The 19,605-nt window shown below is 42.5% G+C and overlaps 3 protein-coding genes across 8 annotated transcripts; 1 reads left to right on the forward strand and 2 right to left on the reverse strand.

Moving 5' to 3' along the window:
• Positions 1 to 4,047: 4,047 nt before the first annotated feature.
• On the reverse strand, positions 4,048 to 5,714 carry LOC144004749 (uncharacterized). 4 transcript variants are annotated; one of them, XM_077502242.1, is made up of 6 exons: positions 5,450 to 5,714; positions 5,199 to 5,349; positions 5,030 to 5,126; positions 4,780 to 4,939; positions 4,447 to 4,599; positions 4,048 to 4,324 (listed from the first exon to the last, which is right to left on the reverse strand). In XM_077502242.1, exons 2-6 carry the CDS (start codon positions 5,321 to 5,323, stop codon positions 4,146 to 4,148), a joined length of 714 nt encoding a protein of 237 aa, XP_077358368.1. In that variant the 5' UTR covers positions 5,324 to 5,349; positions 5,450 to 5,714; the 3' UTR covers positions 4,048 to 4,145. The 4 variants fall into 4 exon arrangements, with proteins under 4 accessions (XP_077358368.1, XP_077358367.1, XP_077358366.1 ...); XM_077502241.1 differs by having other exon boundaries at positions 5,444 to 5,714; XM_077502240.1 differs by having other exon boundaries at positions 5,199 to 5,367; positions 5,450 to 5,713.
• Positions 5,064 to 13,633, forward strand: wdr24 (WD repeat domain 24). 3 transcript variants are annotated; one of them, XM_077502225.1, is made up of 11 exons: positions 5,064 to 5,122; positions 6,517 to 6,608; positions 7,263 to 7,759; positions 7,988 to 8,165; positions 8,908 to 9,580; positions 10,773 to 10,882; positions 10,960 to 11,081; positions 11,150 to 11,254; positions 11,365 to 11,705; positions 12,844 to 13,028; positions 13,117 to 13,633. In XM_077502225.1, the coding sequence occupies exons 3-11, from the start codon at positions 7,267 to 7,269 to the stop codon at positions 13,283 to 13,285; spliced, it is 2,376 nt and encodes a 791-aa protein (XP_077358351.1). In that variant the 5' UTR covers positions 5,064 to 5,122; positions 6,517 to 6,608; positions 7,263 to 7,266; the 3' UTR covers positions 13,286 to 13,633. The 3 variants fall into 3 exon arrangements, with proteins under 3 accessions (XP_077358351.1, XP_077358349.1, XP_077358350.1); XM_077502223.1 differs by lacking the exon at positions 5,064 to 5,122 and adding an exon at positions 5,653 to 5,791 and having other exon boundaries at positions 6,517 to 6,585; XM_077502224.1 differs by lacking the exon at positions 5,064 to 5,122 and adding an exon at positions 5,735 to 5,791.
• Positions 13,634 to 13,889: 256 nt separating this feature from the next.
• On the reverse strand, positions 13,890 to 19,469 carry anks3 (ankyrin repeat and sterile alpha motif domain containing 3). Its single transcript, XM_077502227.1, has 15 exons — positions 18,666 to 19,469; positions 18,334 to 18,532; positions 18,121 to 18,242; positions 17,934 to 18,015; positions 17,582 to 17,699; positions 17,343 to 17,501; positions 17,162 to 17,272; positions 16,971 to 17,080; positions 16,777 to 16,902; positions 16,589 to 16,713; positions 15,708 to 15,849; positions 15,371 to 15,602; positions 15,105 to 15,170; positions 14,934 to 15,025; positions 13,890 to 14,839 (listed from the first exon to the last, which is right to left on the reverse strand). Exons 1-14 carry the CDS (start codon positions 18,830 to 18,832, stop codon positions 14,943 to 14,945), a joined length of 1,842 nt encoding a protein of 613 aa, XP_077358353.1. The 5' UTR covers positions 18,833 to 19,469; the 3' UTR covers positions 13,890 to 14,839; positions 14,934 to 14,942.
• Between the last annotated feature and the right edge of the window lie 136 nt (positions 19,470 to 19,605).

The raw sequence follows: 19,605 nt of genomic DNA on the forward strand, positions 1-19,605 counted from the left end.
CGTTTTTTTTATATATATATTTTAAGTGTCCCAAATACATATTTATATGTTTTTTTTTATTCTAGAGTATACAGAAGGCTTTGATGCAGCCTCTCAACTGCAAAGAACGGTTGCAGAAATGGTAGTTATTACACCAGAATGTGGCAGTAGAGCAAAGGAAATCAACCAGGGCCATGTTGAAAAAAAGAGCTCAATTACTCACAATTCTAAATAAATTTATGAAAATGGATTAAACTTAGCTATATTCTAATGATAATTGCTGCAAAACGGAAACAGATAGAAATATACTTTTTTTTTCCTGATGAAGGAAGAGACTTTAATCTTTCTTTTGATAGGTTCCATGTTATTATAGCAATAGAACAACAATATTCTGTGGGCCTGGCAAAATCAGTCAAAATCCAGTAAAACAACCAGGAGCGAACGGGATTGCTTCTGTGAAAATGGCTGCGAGCGAATGAGTTAAAGAATTCACTCTGTTCACTCCCACAACAGCGCAGATGCATCGTTCTACCTATATCTGCGAAAATGCCAAAAGAAATCAAAACTCCTCCCATGCAAACAGTTTATGGGTGCCAATAGGGCTCTTAAAATTGCCAAATATTGGGGCGATCGTTTTAATATTTTCAGAGGTTGACAGAGGAATCAGTCGAGACGTGCGCATACATTTTGGCGACGACAGTTTTTGAAACGAAGTCCTCGTAGTAAGCGTCATCCAAAAATATTTCGACGGTCCCCACAAAGGAGTCACCTCGAATGTGTGTAAAAGTCATTTCCTGCATTGTGAATATTCCGAGTCAAAGAAGACAAAACTGTGCAAGTGCACGCCTGTGAAACTTTCTCATGTAGCTGACTTTTTTTGTTTTTTGTTTCGCTGCTTGTACAAGTTGTTTATAGTATGACGGTTTGTTTTGCAGATGCGCGCAAAGTCCTCGCCCGCACTGTGCGCGCGCGTGCGTGTGTGGGCAAATTACAAATGATATGGATTTCTGTCGCACAACTTGCGCCGAGGATTGCGTTTACTCCTTCGGCGCTCTAATTTTCGCTCGTCCGATCAATAATTCATTTGAACGTCACTTGGCTGAACATTTTTACGCTTTCGCCGATGGGTTCATAAATTCGATTCCCTCCGCAGTCCCTCCCGGATGAAACCGTCAGGCCGCTATACCGCGAGTCGGCCCCTGACTATTTGTGAGAAAAGTACAAGAAAATCGAACATTTACGCAGGAGTAATGGATAATTGATGGGAGCCCCTTGTGGTCAACTATGAAATGTTATTGCTTGGCCGTAGTGAGGATACAGTAGAGTGATGAATAATGCATGCACACCCCCGGTAGCCTGTAATGAAGAAAAAGGGGATGTCTGAGCGGGAGGTTAATGTGCCTCTTTAACTTTTAGATTCATAGGAACTTGTAAAAAAAAAAAAAAAGGGCTCGTAAGTGCTTTGGATTTTTGTAAATCACACACACCAACTTGTCCACACGCAAACTTGGATTTGTTCAAATGAGACTAAGGCAATTCAAAGAGAAAAATGTATCAGTATCTTATCCCCAAGTGGGAGAAACCTCCTTCCCCTCCCCGAGTGATTTATCAGCCTATCAAGTCACATGACAACATGGCCGCTGTCAGGATGATGCATGGCTGTAAACACGCGCCGCTATCTCCATTCACTAAGGCTGCGTGGTGTGAGCTCAATTGGCATATTTTCTTCTGGAACACTCGGATAATGACGATAATATCGAGGAGGGTTTGGAGTGACGGGAGCCGAGTAATCCACGTGGTCCCCTCATAAAGCTCATGTTTTTGTTAGCCAAGGTCAGCAAAAATTATGTTAAAATACCGTTCTGCGCCATTCATGCAGGCTTTCGTGTAGAAAAAGGCGGCGTGGACATTTTCATGTTTGCAAACAAAAGACGTAGAGGTACTTCTAGGTGGCAGGAGCTGACGCAACCGCTTTAGAGTGCCTCATTGTCTGCTGTGAATACATGCACGTCACAGATAAAAGGGGAAGACCGAAGTTAAAAAAATACAAAAAAAAACTATGGATAGGGGCTTTGTGCTGATGTGACTACTTTAGAGCGCCTCGTTGTCTAATGTGAGTGCATGCACGTTGTGAAGAAAAGCCAAAAGGTAAAAAAAATAAATGTAAAACGTCCGACATGGCTTATAAAGTATGGACAGGGAGTCCGTGCTGATGGGGCCTCTTTAGAGCCCCTTGTTGTCTGCTGCGAGTGCATGCACAACGCAGAGAGAAAGTGACAGAACTAGGTAAACAATAAATCTAAATAGTCAGACATGGCTTTTAGAGTGTTGACAGGGAATCCGCGCTGACACGGCCTCTTTAGAGTGCCTCATTGTACGCTGTCAATGCACGCACAGAGAAAAAGGAGAATCAAGGTTAAAAATGGCATCATGCTGACATGACTGCTTCAGAGTGCCTCGTTGTCAAATGTGAGTGCACGCACGTTACGAAGAAACGGCAACAGTGAGGTAAAAAAAATACATGTAGAAAGTCAGGCATGACTTTTAGAGTATGGACAGGGAATCCGTGTTGACGTGGCCTCTTTAGAGCGCCTTGTTGTCTGCTGCGAGTGTATGCACAACACAGAGAGAAGGTGACAGAACGAAGTAAACAATAAATTTAAATAGTCAGACATGACTTTTGGAGTGTTGACAGGGATTCCGCGCTGACGTGGCCTCTTTAGAGTGCCTCATTGTCCGCTGTGAGTGCACGCACAGAGAAAAAGGAGAAGTGTAGACAAGGGCTTTGAACTAACATTACTGCTTTAGAGTGCCTCATTGTCTTCTGTGAGTGCATGCACATCATGGAGAGAAGACATGGCTCTTAGGGTGCAGACAGGGGATTCACAACATCATCGCCAATTTAGAGCGCCTTGTTGTTGTGACATGATAGCCCAACAACATTGTCGAACATAGAAGGTTGCGTTTACCAATGGTGCGGATCGTTTGTGAGCTTTTGCCACCCGGAAGTACGTGTAACGTCAGCGTGAAAGGGTCTACACATGCCTGGTGTCATAAGTGGGCTTCTAATAATATCTTGTGCCATTTTTTGTTTACTGCCAACACATTTTGCTGTTACGCCTGATGCCTTGTTATTGAACACTGAAGGATAAATCGTCTCTCAATTAGATTGCGCAAGTATACGTACAGTACCTCACGAAAAATCCAACAAGTGTTTGGGAGGTGTCATCTTATCTTTACGCCATGCAACTTGAAGAGAAGTGCAACACAATGACTTGACAGAACGAGTTTGAAGCGAGTAAACGCCTCTCGAGTCGGCTTGAAATGATTTGAAATGGACGGGAGAGACAATGAATGCGTAGCAGGAAAGTAAATGGGCTAAAAAGTAAAAAGTGCAGCTCAGAATGGGAGGTCAAATATTAAGTTTGTGTAGCAAATGAATACTTTGCCAAAAAAAAAAAATAATCGAGTATTGTTCTTTTTTGTTTTGAGTTCAACAATCCTGAGAGTTGCATAAGCCACTCAGGTAGCCATTTTGCGCGTCCTTGAGCTGCTTCCTGCGTCCATACAACGGTGCCAAACTTACAAGGTTCAATCTCAACAACAAGCAGACACGAGGTTGCGCCAACACAGCGTTTACAACATCAAGATTTAAAAAAAAAAAAAAAAAAAGAAGCTATTTTTCTCTTCGTCACGTGGAAGGATGACTAAAATTTACATGCGGAAAATTTGTATCAATGTCCTCATGAATTCTTTCATTATCTATTGTATGTACTTTTTAAATGTTCGAAAACAGAACCATTTTATATTGTATATATATGAATATATTTTGTTTTATTTTGTACTGGTCATTGTATTTTGCTTTCATTTGGAAACAATATAAATAAAGAACAATACTGTGGCGACATCCAAAAGCTTTGTATGTTAAAAAAAAAAAAATATATATATATACTGTCAAGACTCATATTGCTCTCAAACATCATCACATCAACTCGTAATTTCTTGTGTTCGTGTCAAATCTAATTCATTTTCTCCCAGGGGAAAAAAAAAAAGCCTTAAAGTCTCTGCTCTTGTTTCAAGTTACGTTGGGAAAAAAAAATGTTTAATGACAACAATGCTCTGAAAAATCATTTATTACTAAAGTACAAAAACAGTTCACATGTATTTCATTTTGTTTTAAGTTTCTTGGTTGCTCTGTGATCAGCATCCACACGCTCTTCCATCGCCGCACTGCCGCCCTTCACATCAAGATCCTCAAGAAGCCGGAGCTTCTGTTGCTTAGCGACGGCGAGCGCCCACAAACAGCGCTCCAGCCTTTGGGGCGTCCAATCAGGCTGAGGGTCCGCTAAGAGGGGGTGGAAAAAAAAAAAAAAAAAAAGATCAGCAAATGACGTCCGAAAGAGAACATAAGACAAAAAGCTGAGGTATGGTTTAAGTAAAAAGTCTTTAAAAGTCAAAATTGTGAACCTTGGTTCAGTCTTTTGGTCATTTCCACCATCTTGTCCAGGTAGAGCTTGTAGTGTTTGGCTGTATACTGGATGGGTTTGAGGCCTGGCACGCTTTCCATGGCTTCGTCCGACATGAATGCCGCCCGATCTGGAGCCGCCGCAGCCAACACAGCTACAAAAAACAAAACATGGATGCCGCCTGTTTTTAAAACGACATTTTTGGCATTTTAACAGCATTTTTTCTTCTTCTAGCAATATGGCTCGTTTTAGGGGCGGATGTGTCTGATCCTGCTAGAAATTGATAGGACCCCAAATGTTTCTGTGATGTTGCGATGCGGTGGGGCTGACAGACCTGAGGCGGTGGCCGGACCGACTCCTTTCAGCGAGCTGAGTTCGGTGATGGCCGCAGCCACGTCGGGCAGGAGGCTGAAGGCCTTTCGGGAGCATTTGGCCACCGCGTCCTCGCTGTTGGAAGACGCCAGCTGCTGCAGGCGAGGCCTGAACTTCCCCCTCTGCCCACAAGGAAACAACTGAGGTGCTCTGTGTGTGTGTGTGTGTTTTGTTCCAGGTTGATATGTTCAATTGCAGGAGGGGAAACTTACAGTGAGCTTCCACTCCATCAGCTTGACCACCTCTGCAAGTGTCACATGTTTGTCATCACCTCGGCTTGAGATGACAGTGGGCAGCTCCTCTTGGTACCTGAGTGCACACAACACTCGGATAACTTTCATTGACACATGCACATTTCCACTGGAGTCATTTATTTATTACCACTTGTCAAGATGAAGAAGCTTCCCAGGTTTTTTGCTCTTGCTTTTGGCTTCCACAACATCCCAATATTTACTGTCAACTCTCCTCCATGTGGCTGGATGCTCGCACTGAAAAAGCCCACTCATGGCCGCAAAACAGCTCACAGCATCGCCTGAAAATCAACATAGACCTCCACAATGTATCACGGCGCTGTTAATTAAGTTTGTTTACTCAATATAACCTATAATTGGCCACGCATAACTCACACAAACCTAGTGAAGATCGTTGTGTGACGTTTCCGCACGACTCGGACCGAACTCTCGCGAGAGTATCGTTCCACTATTATTTCCGGCAATGCTAGCAAACGTAAACGGTGAGCATGATTGCTAAGGTTAGCGCGTGTTTTTCTTCCATTGTTTGCTATCTTGCGCCTCAAATAATTTAATAATTTCACGGTTCCGTCTTTATTTGTAGTGCTCGCGAGGCCGGGTTAGTGTCGCGTGTGTTCGCTGGTTTTAGCCAGCTAGCATTAGCATCCCAGTGCAGCCATCTTTATGGAAATGCAGAGGGTTGAGCTATTTCCAGACACAGGACCTCAAACTCCAAACATGAAGGTAAGTGTGGGACAGTATAAAAAAAGGTGGCCAAACATGTCGGTTTGTTATATTACAACAAACGTACAGTTCGGTTTATTATTATCAGGAGTACTCGTTTTTAATTGGATCCTAATCATAATAATGTACCGAATAGACACAAAAAAAAACCCTTTTTTTTTTTTTTTTTTTTCCTTTTTTTTTAAATAACATAAACCTAGAGTTTCATGATTTGTTTACAGGAAGGAACTTAAGTTGAATTACAATATTTACAGCGGCATGGTGAAAAGTGGTTAGCTCATTTGCCTCACATTTATAAGGCTGAGGGTTCGAGTCTGGGCTTCAGTTTATAGGTTTACTTTTTCTTGTGTGGGTTTGCTACCATTACCCCAATTCCTAGGACAGAAAATTGACGAATAAATAAATTATTTATCCATTGTCGTTACCAGCTCTGCACTGCTTTCACTAACAACAGGTCTGTGAAACAAAAACAAAACAAGCTAGTTTTCAAAAGCGTAGTTATTTTAGCATTTGGTTGCGAAACTGAGTCACTATTTAAAAAAAAAAAAAAAAAAAACAGAATAAGGTAAATTAACGACAGAAATCATGTTTACATCATTTTGTGTATGACAAGAAAGGAGCCTAGTAGAAGGCTATCACAATTAATTGTGCAGAACATGGACATGGTGTTCAATGTAAGGTTCAAGTAACATTCTGAACTTTTTGTTTGGTTTTTGGTGTGATAGAGCCTCCAGCAAGTTGCCTTTCATGGGAGGGCATGAAGTGGATTCTGAGCTACTGCAAAAGTTGAAGAGGTCAGCGGTTCTTCGCCAAGTTGGTAATGCATACTGTTATTTACTGTCTTTAAATACAGATATTGATGCACATATATACAGATATTGATGCACATGTTTTTGCTCAACTAAATGCGTCATACGGCTTTGCAATATGGCTGAGAACAAAAAAACAAGTCAGATTTTTCCACAAATGTATGATTTCAATAATGATTTCAATTTTTTTCAACATTATTCAAAACAAATTGTATTTGTTTGTTTTTTTTGTTTTGTTTTGTTTTCTTTCTTTCAGGTATTTGCTCCATTTGTCACGAGCCAACAAACTTTTGAGTCTTTTTGGTTTGTTTTCGTAAGAATGAACTTATCAATAATCACAGAAATAATATAAATATTAAAGGAAAGTAAACCTCCATATTTTTGTGAGATTCTTTTATGAATTCACTTAATTTTCCCTTTTAGCCATTATTTTCTGAAAATCTTGAGTTTGAGTTTTTGGTGCCGAGGCCAAAGCAATAAAAGTATTACTTTGTCGCCATCTGGTGGAATTGTGGTTTTTTTTTGTTTTTGTTTTTGTTTTTTTAATTGGCAGTCTTATCTATTTCCATGGGTTTGTGTTGACTAATTTAAGTGGCGTTGGTGATCAAATTTTAAACCGGTAAGATATCACTGTATTTAGCCAAATCCCGTGATTTCTGTAGGAACATGGAGAAGATGTCCCGCGTCACCACAGCCCTGGGCAGCAGCGGCGGCAGCGCCGCCGTCGGCGGTCGAACCATGTTCTGCCACTTGGACGCTCCCGCCAACGCCATCAGCGTGTGCCGCGACGCCACGCAGGTGGTGGTGGCCGGCCGCAACATCTTCAAGATCTACGCGCTGGAGGAGGAGCAGTTCGCGGAGAAGCTGAATCTGCGCGTGGGCCGCAAGCCCTCGCTCAACCTCAGCTGCGCCGACGTCATGTGGCACCAGGTGGAGGAGAACCTGCTGGCCACCGCCGCCACCAACGGCGCCGTGGTGACGTGGAACCTGGGCAAGCCGTCCCGCAACAAGCAGGACCAGCTGTTCACCGAGCACAAGCGCACCGTCAACAAGGTGTGCTTCCACCCCACCGAGGCGTACATGTTGCTGAGCGGCTCGCAGGACGGGTTCATGAAATGCTTCGACCTGCGCAAGAAGGAGTCTGTTAGCACGTTCTCAGGTAATTAGCATTAAAGCTACACATGAACTGTGTTAGCTGCAGGGAATACGTACAGTACATGCATCTGGTAGAAGATAGTCGTTTGGATTTAAAAATTGGCTGCTTATTCCATCTGCGTGCAGCATAACAGCTAAGAGCTGCTTCACCATGTTTGCTTTGCTGCCCAATGCCATTGAAATATTTCCCAAGGTATTCTATTAAACGGAACTTAACGTTTTTGTCTTGCAGGTCAGTCGGAGAGTGTGCGGGACGTCCAGTTCAGCATGAAGGATTATTTCACTTTCGCCGCTTCTTTTGAGAACGGAAACGTCCAGCTGTGGGACATTCGACGGCACGACCGCTACGAGCGAATGTTCACCGCCCACACGGGCCCCGTGTTCTGCTGCGACTGGCATCCCGATGACAGGTAAAATAAACTGTTTTTTTTGTTTTTCAGTAACAGAAGTAGGTTCTGGGGTCACATGTGGCTCCATGTAGAGATTTCTTTAAAAAAAAAAAAAGAAAAGAAAAAAGTAGTAGTGGAAATTAATAATTTTTATTACATACTTATTTTAAAAACTGTCCAAAAATAGTCATAAAATGTCTAAAAAGGAAAAGCAGAAAATTAACATCAAATATCCATGAAATTGCCAAAAATGTCAGTGAATTGAATTAAAATGCAGATAAGAAAACTTTCAAAAAGTAAACATTAAAATGTCCAAAAACAAAAGTCTAAAGGAAGAAAATTACCATAAAATGTCTTTGGATTTGCAAAAAAAAAAAAAAAAACGGCAGAAAAGAAGACGTTCAAGAAGTAACTATAAATTGTCAAAAAAAGAGCAATCCCCAAAATTACAATAACATGTCCACAAAATTGCCCAAAATATCAGAACATCTATAAAATGTCCCAAAAAAGGAAGCATAAAATTGTCCATATGTCCATAAAATTACCAAAAATGTTAGAAATTTAACAGAAAGGCGTAAAAGTCTAAAAATGTATGAAAAAGTACAATAACAAAAAATCCAAAGACGAAAGGTAGATGATGAAAATTTTTGTTATGGCGCTGCTCTAATTTTGTTATATATTTGGCCTAAAATGGCTCTTTTGACAGGAAAGGTCGCTCAGCCCTGGTCTAACTAACGAACATTCTGATTGACTTCCATTTCAGGGGCTGGTTGGCCACAGGCGGCCGAGATAAAATGGTGAAGGTGTGGGACATGACCACGAACCGGGCGAAAGAAATCTACTGCGTCCAAACCATCGCCTCGGTGGCGCGAGTCAAGTGGCGCCCGGAGCGCAAGTTCCACCTGGCCACCTGCTCCATGATGGTGGATCACAACATCTACGTGTGGGACGTGCGCCGGCCCTTCATCCCCTTCGCCACCTTCGAGGAGCACAAGGACGTGACCACGGGCATCGTGTGGCGCCACCAGCACGACCCGCACTTCCTGCTCTCGGGCTCCAAGGACAGCACGCTCTACCAGCACATGTTCAAGGACGCCACGCGGCCCGTGGACAAGGCCAACCCCGAGGGCCTGTGCTTCGGTCTGTTCGGCGACCTGGCCTTCGCCGCCAAGGAGAGTCTGATCAGCGGCGACGCCAACAGGAAGCCGTACCCCGGCGGCGACCGCCGCTACCCCATCTTCTTCTTCAAGAAGCCCGACCCGACGGAGCAGTTTGCGCACGTGTCGAGCGCCCTCAGCGTCTTCGAGACCGACCTGGACAGCAATCGCATGGACTGGTTCGTCAAGACGGCGCAACTCTACCTCCTCGGCGGCAAGCCCTTCGCCGAGCTGTGCGACCACAACGCCAAGGTGGCCCGTGAGCTCAAAAGGCCGCAGGTACGACAAACTCTGTCGACAATCCTATTCGGGATGAAAGATTGTCGAATAATTCTAGTCATAAAAAAAAAATGAAGCTTTGCTGTCAAAACAGGCATTTTAGGCCAAATAAATATAGTAATAAAAAAAAAAAAATCTGTGTAAAACATTTGAAGATTGTCATGAAGGAAACAGTGTGTTAGTATTTGTCGAATCGACTGAGGGCCCTGATTAGAGTTGCACCGCAACACAAAACGATGACAGCAGCATCCAATACGGACACATTCATTTGCTTCTCCCTTTCCTCTTCCAATTTTTTTTTGGTTGTAATTTTTCAGACTTTTCAGATTTTTCGGCTTTTCTTGGCAATTTTATGGACCTATAGTCAGATTTTTTTGGAATTTTATGGCTATTTATTGACTTTTATTTTACCCTTTTGCTATCAGTTTTCTGGCATTTATGGCAATTTTGTGGACATTTTATGGTAATTTTCAGGATTTTTTTTTTAATTTGGTTTTTGGAGTCGGACATTTATTTGTTACATTTTATTTCATGTTTTTTAAAAATCTAATTTCTTGACTTTTTTTGGCAATTTTTTTTTTTGTTTTTTTTTTGCTGTTGTTGGTTTTGCTTTATAAACATTTTCTGCTTTCTATTAAAATACATTTTATGACTTTTTGAGAATTTTGCATCAGAATTTCTTCTTTTGTTTTGCATTTTTTTCCCTAGTTCATTTTCATTCAGTTTCATTTAATTTTCAGACATTTTATGGACATTTTATGGTCATTTTCTGCTATACCTCTTTTTGGACATTTAATTGCCACTTTTTTATTTATTTTTGCATTTTAGGTAATTTTTAAAACATCTACCTTTCAGATCTCTTTTCCTGACAACATAAAAATGACAATTTTTTTTTTTCTTATATCTAAATAATGAATTCATTTAAAGAATATTTTATCTAACAAATATCAAGATACACATGTAAAATAGTTTGTACTAATTAAGAGCCACAGGCTGCAGATGCCTGCATTAGCCAGTTAACCGCCAGCCAATGCATTTGCTGGCACCCACGTCACTCACCGGGCCTGGCCCCGCCTTTTAAAACTTCAAAATCTACGACACTTGAGTAGAATGTGAGGATGGCAACCCCTAGTGGAGAAAAATACTCGATACTTTACACACTTCGACAGAGCTAATTTTGACTCTTTTACAGGTTTCCACAACGTGGACCATGCTGAGGATCATGTTCTCTGACCCAGCAAACATCACCACTCCTGGTCCCAACCACCTCAGTAAACTTGGCACCTTACCGCTAATGAACAGGTACGTCTACGTTACAACAATTCTTTTTGTTGCTCATATCCACTAATTGAGGCAACAAACTACCTCGACGTGGTCAGCTTCAGTATGAAGGAGATGGGATCCGGCATGGGCAACGAGGGCAGACTGGAGCGCAACAAAAGCGACACCAGACCGGACAATATCCACTTGGAAGCTGAAAATATCAGCAATAATAATGAAGGTGAGAAGGAACGTTCACAATTTTTTTTTTTTTTTGAAAAGCCAAATTTTTGCGGGATTTTCCTTCAGAAAACGAGGAGACGGAAGGCAGCGAGGGCCAAGCCGAGTACATGTTTGGCGACGCCGAGCTGGATGACGACGATCTTTACTCGATGGAACATGACAACCAAACGGGTCAGTCACAAATTCGTACTCGGTGATTATCCCAGATGGAAGGAAATATTTTATTACACGACTCTCGAAAATGCAGTTCTACACGCTCACGTGTACGTGTTGGGTCCTAGCAGAGGAACAGGAATGCACGCTCCCCCAGGAGGCCTTCCAGCTGCGCCACGACATCCTGGACAACCCGTCGGCACCCGAGCACCTTCAGCAGGACAAGGCGGACTCGCCGCACGTCAGCGGCAACGAGGCCGAGGTCACGTGCCTGACGCCCATCGAGTCCTTCTCGCTCATCTCCATCTCGCAGCCGCTCTTCACGCCCGACCTGCCCGCCAGCTTCTTCTGCCCCATCGTGCGCGAGATGCTGGGCTACTACGCCGAGAAAGGCGACGTGCAGATGGCCGTGTCGGTGCTCATCGTCTTGGGGGAGCGCATCCGGAAAGAGATTGATGACCTGACGCAGGTGAAGGCTCTGATTTGCTTGAGGTGTTCCTCTGGGATCAATCTTGAGTCCAGTCCCCCCCCCCAATTTTTGATTAAATACATTGCTCTGTTCAATTATATGTTGATAGTTACCCCTTAAAGCCCTCCTCATCCAATCCAAAAATATTGACAACTTTAAGAAATTAAAAAAAGGCCAATATTCTCTCACTGGCTCCTCCTTGTGAATAGTTTCCCAGCTTTGAATGCACTGCTGATCTGAATATATGATTGGATAGCCAATGGGCCAAGACTTTTGAAGTCGCGAGACGGCCATACTACCAAGAAACGCTTCTCGGCATACGATGCTATACATTTACAGTTTCGAAATTGAAGAATATTTATATTTCCTACTAAGTAGGAACAGCATGATTTACTCTTAAAGGGTTACTTTACTTATTTAGCCATTTTTGGCAGTCAAACATTAATATTTTGCCTATAATAAATTTGATATTTTCATCAATTTTCATGTACAATTAGTACGTTTAAAAACACATTTTGCAACTTGCTGTCGAATGAAAATGACATCACAAGATAACCAATCACAGCTCACCTGAGCCCTTGTGATGTCATTTTCAGTCAGATTTCAGACAGCAAGTTGCAAAATGTGTTTTTAAAGGTACTAATTGTATGTGAAAAATAATGAAAGTATCAAATTAATTATAGACAAAATATTAACTTTTTATTGGTATAATGGGCTAAATAAGTGAAGGAGGAAAGTTGTATATTTTTTTTAATTCAAGAATTAATTAATTATACAGTAATGTAATTCAACAAAAAATGGCTCTTCCAAATCTAATTTTGCGGTCTAAGGAACTGAGCGATAAAAGAAAAAACGGGGTCTTCAAAGCAGCACATACTTGTTTTTTGTTTTTTTAACTTGTTAAAAAATAGTGACCACCCCGGCAAAAACCTCCCACCCCTCCTCCGGCCTTATTCTAACTGCCTACGAACTGTATATGTCTCATCTGTACGTATACTGTATAGTTAATACAAGTGGGCTGCTAGCGAGGTGGGAGTAGCAAGATGGCCGCCCTGTGGCTTCACCGGCTTGCACGGACATGTATCGGCTATCCAGTCATCATATTCAGGTCGGCGGAATCACACTTTGCGATTTATAGGAGCACTGGTACATGTCCTACATCGACCTGCTGCAGCGCTTCGAGTTGTGGAACGTGTCCAACGAGGTGATCAAGTTGAGCACGTGCAGCGCCATCACCTGCCTGAATCAGACCTCCACCACGCTGCACATCAACTGCAGCAACTGCAAGCGGCCCATGAACAACAGGGGCTGGATTTGCGACAGGTGCGGCGTAAACAGATGAACAAAAAATACGCTTTGAGAAACGGGATCGTGAGCCCGTTTCTGAAACGAGGTCGTTTGCGTTGCGCAGGTGCCGCCAGTGCGCCAGCGTGTGCGCAGTGTGCCACCACGTGGTCAAGGGACTGTTTGTGTGGTGTCAGGGCTGCAGTCACGGCGGCCACCTGGAGCACGTCATCAACTGGCTGAAGAGCAGCCCGCACTGCCCCGCCGGATGCGGACATCTGTGTGAGTACACCTGAGGTCAACGCCGACGGGGGTCAGTGATTAATCATGCGTGCACACACGCCAATAAGACCTCATCCTTCCTTTTTACTGGAGGCATTTCTCAGTTTGTGGAGAACGCCTGGTGCTTTGGTTGCCTTTCATGTTAAGACTGAAGGAACAATCAACAAAGTGTGATTGTGCTTGTACTTGAATGTTTGGATTTGTATATAAGCAGATGTGATTTAAGGATATTTTTATTCAGACAACTGCACATTTGACATCTCATTTTTCAAGTCCCTTTGTATAAGAAGAGCAGAATCGACAGCTGTCTGAACTTGCAACTTTCTATGCAACTAAGCAATACACGTTTGAATGGCAAACTTTTGATTTGGAGTCAATGTTTTTGGATTTTTTTTAAATTATTTTTAGAATAAGGCTACAACATAAATGTGGAAAAAGTAAAGCATTGTGAATACTTTTGCATTTAAGTGCATCTGGGAAGTATTTGGCGTACTTTTTTTTTTTTTTAATACTACAGCATCAATATGGTAGGATTATATTTCAAACATGTTACTTGATACTTACTATAAACATTAGCATTGAGCAATTTTAAATAGCAGTAAAATGAAGAGTCAATAATTGGAAATAATTTTCATTTTTAATTTACAATACTTTCACAATAAGAAAAAAAAAAAAACATTCAGCAGGACATTTACAAAACCACAGCATTTTTTTAACATGCACAGATGGGCAAGCTCATTCGTAGATGAGGTGGGGGTGAAAAAAAAAACTAACATAAGTATCATGTTTTTAAAACAATTAAACAATTACCGTTTATTTTGAAATTGTATTGCTTAGTTGCTACATCATTAAGCCTCTACATTTTAGTTTTAGTTTTTTTGTTTTGTATTTTACTAAATTATTTTAATGATCATTAACCAATTAGTCAAAGTGATTTTGAAATGGGGTATTCAATTTATGCATTATTTTAATTACAAAATTGATGCTTGTTTTAAAAATGTTATTGTTTTAAAAGTGTAAAATAGTTTTACACTTTTTATTGTTAAATATAAAATAACAGTATTCTTAAATGTTCTTGATTACCAATTATTTAATAAAATAAATGTTTTTTTAAATTACAATTTAGTCATTAAATTCACCATATCATAATATAAATTGGTTTATTTGCCTAATATTTTTGTATTTTATGTGGAATTGTTTATGACATGAAATTTTACTCATTTATTTTTGTGTGAAAATGTGCTATAGAAAATAGAGGAAGAAAATGGCACAATGAAGGCACTAACTTGACACTGTACTACAAATCCTCAGTAGGGGAGATTAAAGAACAGAGCTGGGCTGTGTGTGGCGCGCGGGCCATCCTTTGCCCCCCACCGTCGAGAACCACATTGACCAACACGAGGGTCACGTGTCTCCCCCACCCCCTTCTATCCTGCTTGTCACGGAGCCCCCGGGCATCGGCCACATCTGGCAAGCTCCCGTCCATCGGGTGGGCTGCATCTGGCTTGGTCTCCCTCGACATAGTTTAGGGTGGTCATCTCACCCTCCGTCATTAACTGTAGAAGCCACTGTGATGATGAGCAGATAACAAATTAGCAAATAATTCCATTATTAAAAATTAAAAAAAGTGATCATTTTTCCATACGTTTGATAACGACTGACCTGGAAAGATTAAGGCCTTTCCCAGCTGTCGGCCACTTTTTCAGGAGCGCTCAGTCGCCTCAGACTCTGAAGCACCGTTTGTAAGGTGTCCGCTGTTAGGATGAAAACGGTTGGCATCAGAGGAGTCGACACTGAACGCGTTCTAGCTATGCGACTTCATTTGAGTCTTACCCAGTTCTTCATCGTACAAGTTGAGTTTCTTCACAAGCTCGGACGCGTTTGTCGGGAACCCGGCAGCTGCAAAATAAAATTTCATAAGGCTCATCAAATAAAAACAGAAATGTTACATGAAGATGTACAATAGTTTATGTGACTAATATTTACATTGTTGTTGTTCACAAGAACTCAAATTTCCATTTCACTTAGGAAAATGACAGGACACTTGATCATGCAAATTGGACACGGCGATACAAAACTGTCTTTTTCCCACCGCTCACCTGCGTCGCTTTTGCTCTGAGCATCGTTCAACAAGGCGAGCAGTTCCGAGCGACACGCTCGGGCCTTGGCCAAGGTGCCGCTCATGTCCTGGGTCAGCCGGTGGTTCTCCACCAGCTCGCCATGCACCCTCCTCCAGGCCATCTTGTCCTCGATCAGGCATCCCTCCATCACCGTGCGCAGCTCCTTCTCTTGCGATACCTGACTCTGCAGGCCCTCCACTTCCTCGCACCGCTGACGTGGAGCACAAAAGGACAAGGTGAGTTGTATATATTTTTTATTTGTATTTTTATTTTTTTTTAGCGTGTCCCAATATAAGTGCGGTGTTTTCAGTGTTACTTTGTGCAGCTGAATGGCCATCTCCTGCATCTCGGCCTCCAGCTGGTCGGCGTAAGACTGCTCCAGTGCGTCACTGGGAGGTCGAGCGCTGCTGTGCCATCTCGCGATAGCGGACGTCATCTTGCGCTTTGGCCCAAACAACCTGGAAAACCCCAAGGTATGGTATTCTTCTTTAAAAACTTGGATTACGAGTATTGTCCATAAAATACTGAATTTTTTGCGCTCCCTATTTATTATTCTTTAATTGCACCATTTAGCGTAAGTCTAACCTACAAGACCAAAACGTTTATGTATAATAAATCTGATATTGTTTATTGTAATACAGATTAATTAATTAATGGTGTATCTTAATAAAGGCATTACAATTAGATTACACTGGTCAACAACAAATTTTAATCAGGTGGCTTTATGAAACATAAATGCTGATTTAAAAAAAATGTCTTCACTTTTGTTCTAACACATTAGTTTTTTTAAGATACTTTTATTTGTTTTTAATGTTTGACCTATAAAGGCTTGTACAACAAGAATTTTACCATGTGTTGTAATTTATAGCTGACATTTCCGAAAATTGCACCTGTTGCTGAACGTAACCTTTCGATCATAAATATGACTAAACATATTACATATATTATTGTTGTACTGGCTGGATGGGTAAACAACTGTCTATCCACAGTAACGTCCCACTGTTGACAAAACTAACACAAAATGGCAAAATACAGGCTGGGGGCGGGTGGGGGTTTAGGAAAAAAAAAATCACCACCACACATTAACAGAAGTCCAGAGGGTAGATTTAGAAGGAGTTAATGTGTATACATCCTGTATTTATATAGTGCATTTTCCTGAGTGAAAACGGAAGACCGTGCCTTTAAGCAGGCCCTTACGTGATGCCAATCTCCTTGAGGTCATTCTCGGTCAGGGTGAGAAATATACGTAGATCGATGTCTTGCTCCTCAAGTAAAGGCAAGTACTTCGAGAAGCCGAGTTGTTCCAGGAATTCGGCCAGATCCTACAAGAATTAAAAGGTCAGACATTTTAACTCTCAACAGAAGTAAACAAAACGCAGACGTGCCTTTGGACCACTGTAGGATGCGGCAACATGCGAGCACGCGTCGTTGCCGCCGTGGCGACTTTTTCCTTTGGAGTGATGAGCTTTGGTTAGGCGACGCGAGCTACTCTTTTTGCACTGGTCCGAGTCCTGCCGTTGGTGAGAGAGATGAGGACATGACGTCGGTTGCGGACGGGTTGCTTAGCGTTTTGGCTCACCTCGTTGCTCTCCACGGAACCTTCCCAGCCGATCACGTGAGGCAAACCTTCGCTGCTACTACTGCTGCTCCTCATGGTGGGCATGTCGTGGTCGAAGAACGGACTCTCGTCTGCGCACAGCTTTTGATACTCAACGACTGCACCGCAATATCACCCGCATTGACCCCCCCCCACAGCAGATGACCTCTGACCTCTGCTGCTGTTGCTCTGCCCGTCCAGCTCGTTGATGGGCGAGGTCACGTCGCGATAGCGGATGCCGTCGCTCTGTTCGCCGATGTTGCCGAATGTCGCGGCGCGAGGCTCTGACATAAAACAACAAAAACAAAATGGCAGCCTGCACATAAAGCGTCATCGTCTCAACACGGCTTTTACCGGTGGTTCCTCCAGTCCGGCCGGCGCTTCCAACTCGGAACTTGGCAATGGCCTGGGGCCCGTCGTGGATGCTGACGCCTTTGGCTCGGCTGCGGCTCGCTCGCGACCTCGGCGGGGCGCTGTCGGAATCCTCGGAGGAGCTCAGGTCTTCAAAGTGTCCTGACCACAAATACCAATTTTCATTTGTTCAGTGGAAGTTTCCTCATTGAAATGAACTCAAGTGCCATTGACGCCGCTACCTGCTTTGTTCCTCGGCGAGCGCGAGTCAATGAGGCTGGCGATTTTGGTGTAACCGTATAACATGGCGAGGGCTCGGGCCGTCTCTCCTTTGGCGTTGCGCTCGTCTGCTTTCACCTTCTGTCAAGTGTAATCAACAAACATAAGAGCAGGAGTCAATAATTAATCAAACTCAATTTGACATCACAATGTCGTAGAATTTTCAAATGACATGGAAAACTCCAGCTGTTTTTCATCCATCTCAAGGGGCGGCCATTTTGTCACTTGTCGAATGAACATGACATTACGGCCATAACAACCAATCAGAACATTTTTAAGGTCCCAGTGTGACAACAGACTACATAAGGTCCTCACGTGATCGAGCAAGTACTGAACGATGATTTCGTGTCCAGAGGCGGCAGCCTCCATCAGGGGAGTAAATCCAGACCCAGGCTCTCTGTGGGAAAGTATAGCGGGGCCAAAAACCAAGAATGGCGTCATAACAAGGGGGATTCTGTATGGTAATTAGTGAATGTATCCCACTGAATCAACAAATTTGTACCTGACATTTGCATCCGCGTTGTTATCAAGCAGAAACTTCACCATCTGCTGGTGACCTGTGCTCGTACAATGGAACAAAGCCGTCCAGCCACGACAGTCTTTCACTTCCAACTCAGCACCTTGCTTTTGGAACCAGAAGGAACATGTTTTCACTTAGGCGTGATCAAAAGGGGCACAAAACAATTAAAAAATCAATTCAAGGTCAGTTTTGTACGTGGAGCAGAAAGTAGGCGATGCTCTCATTCCCACAGCTGGCAGTCAGCATCAGAGGGGTCTGTCCTTTAGCCGTGGTGGCGTTGACGTTCACACCGGCCTCCAGCAGGAGGTTGGCGATGTTGTCGTGGCCAATGTACGACGCGTACATCAGGGGCGTCCATCCTCCCACGTTCTTCCCGTTCAGGTCCACCTCACGCCTGGAGAAACACAACAGACAGTTTTAGCCACTTGCTAACTTTACTGATTGAGGAACTGGTGAATTTGTAGCATATAATAAGTTTTAGAGGTCTTGTGCTACAATAACCAAGTAGCAGACGTGAGCGTGGTCACCTTTTGATGCATTCTGCCACCACGTCGTACTGTCCGATGGAGCAAGCGGTGTGCAAGTCCAGAGGGACGTCCAGCTCCTCGGCGCTCATCAGGGACTCTCCCAGCCATAGGGAGAGACTGACGCCCAACTGCTCGGACTCGCTTGCCTCGTCGCTAAGCTCCGACATTGTCTTTTTTTGTCAGTGTTTCCAAAAAAAATAATAAATAAAAAATTTTAAAAAAAGAAGCCAAATGGAAACCTCGACAACAGCTTTTGCTAAGTGTTTGAGGTTCTGAGTCCAAGTTAGGTACTTTAGCTAGCTTAAACTTCGTTTTTAAATAGTTTGTCACCTACCTAGTAACGGCTTAACTCTTCAGTGGTCTAACTTTATATTAAAGTATGTAATACAGCCAAAGTAATGACAAAAAAATGTTTTATTTTGTTTCTCGCGGCTCGAACTTTTCTCATCGTTTAAAGTTGTGCTAAACTACGAAACCCCGCCTCTTCCGGTTCTTCATGTTTAACGGAAGTGACGTTTTATTACTGTACTTATATGCATTCTGAGTTATTGACGAATATTTAAAATGCTGTGCCATATTAATAAAATAAATAGATTGCATTAATATATTCTGTACGTCGTCGTTTTATCTAGTGTAATTCATTAGGTTCTTTTATAAGTTTTGTTTTGGTTTAAGTCTGAATATTTACTATTTTGGCCCCTTTTTTTGTTTTTAATCCCTCCATTTAAAACGAGATCTGCACTTTCTCTACCTTAGTTTTTCAAAATACACTCACTACTATTTTCAAAATTTGTGAATGATGACAGTTTTTATATAAAAAAATATTGTAAATGGTGAGAGGTATCGTATCGGAACTGAGTGACAAAGATATTGGGGATTTACAAGGTGAAAATATAGTTGTACCAACATGGAGGAATGTGAAGCATGACAATGGCACAAC

Source organism: Festucalex cinctus, chromosome 17 (genome assembly GCF_051991245.1).
Source record: "Festucalex cinctus isolate MCC-2025b chromosome 17, RoL_Fcin_1.0, whole genome shotgun sequence".
NCBI lineage: Eukaryota > Metazoa > Chordata > Actinopteri > Syngnathiformes > Syngnathidae > Festucalex > Festucalex cinctus.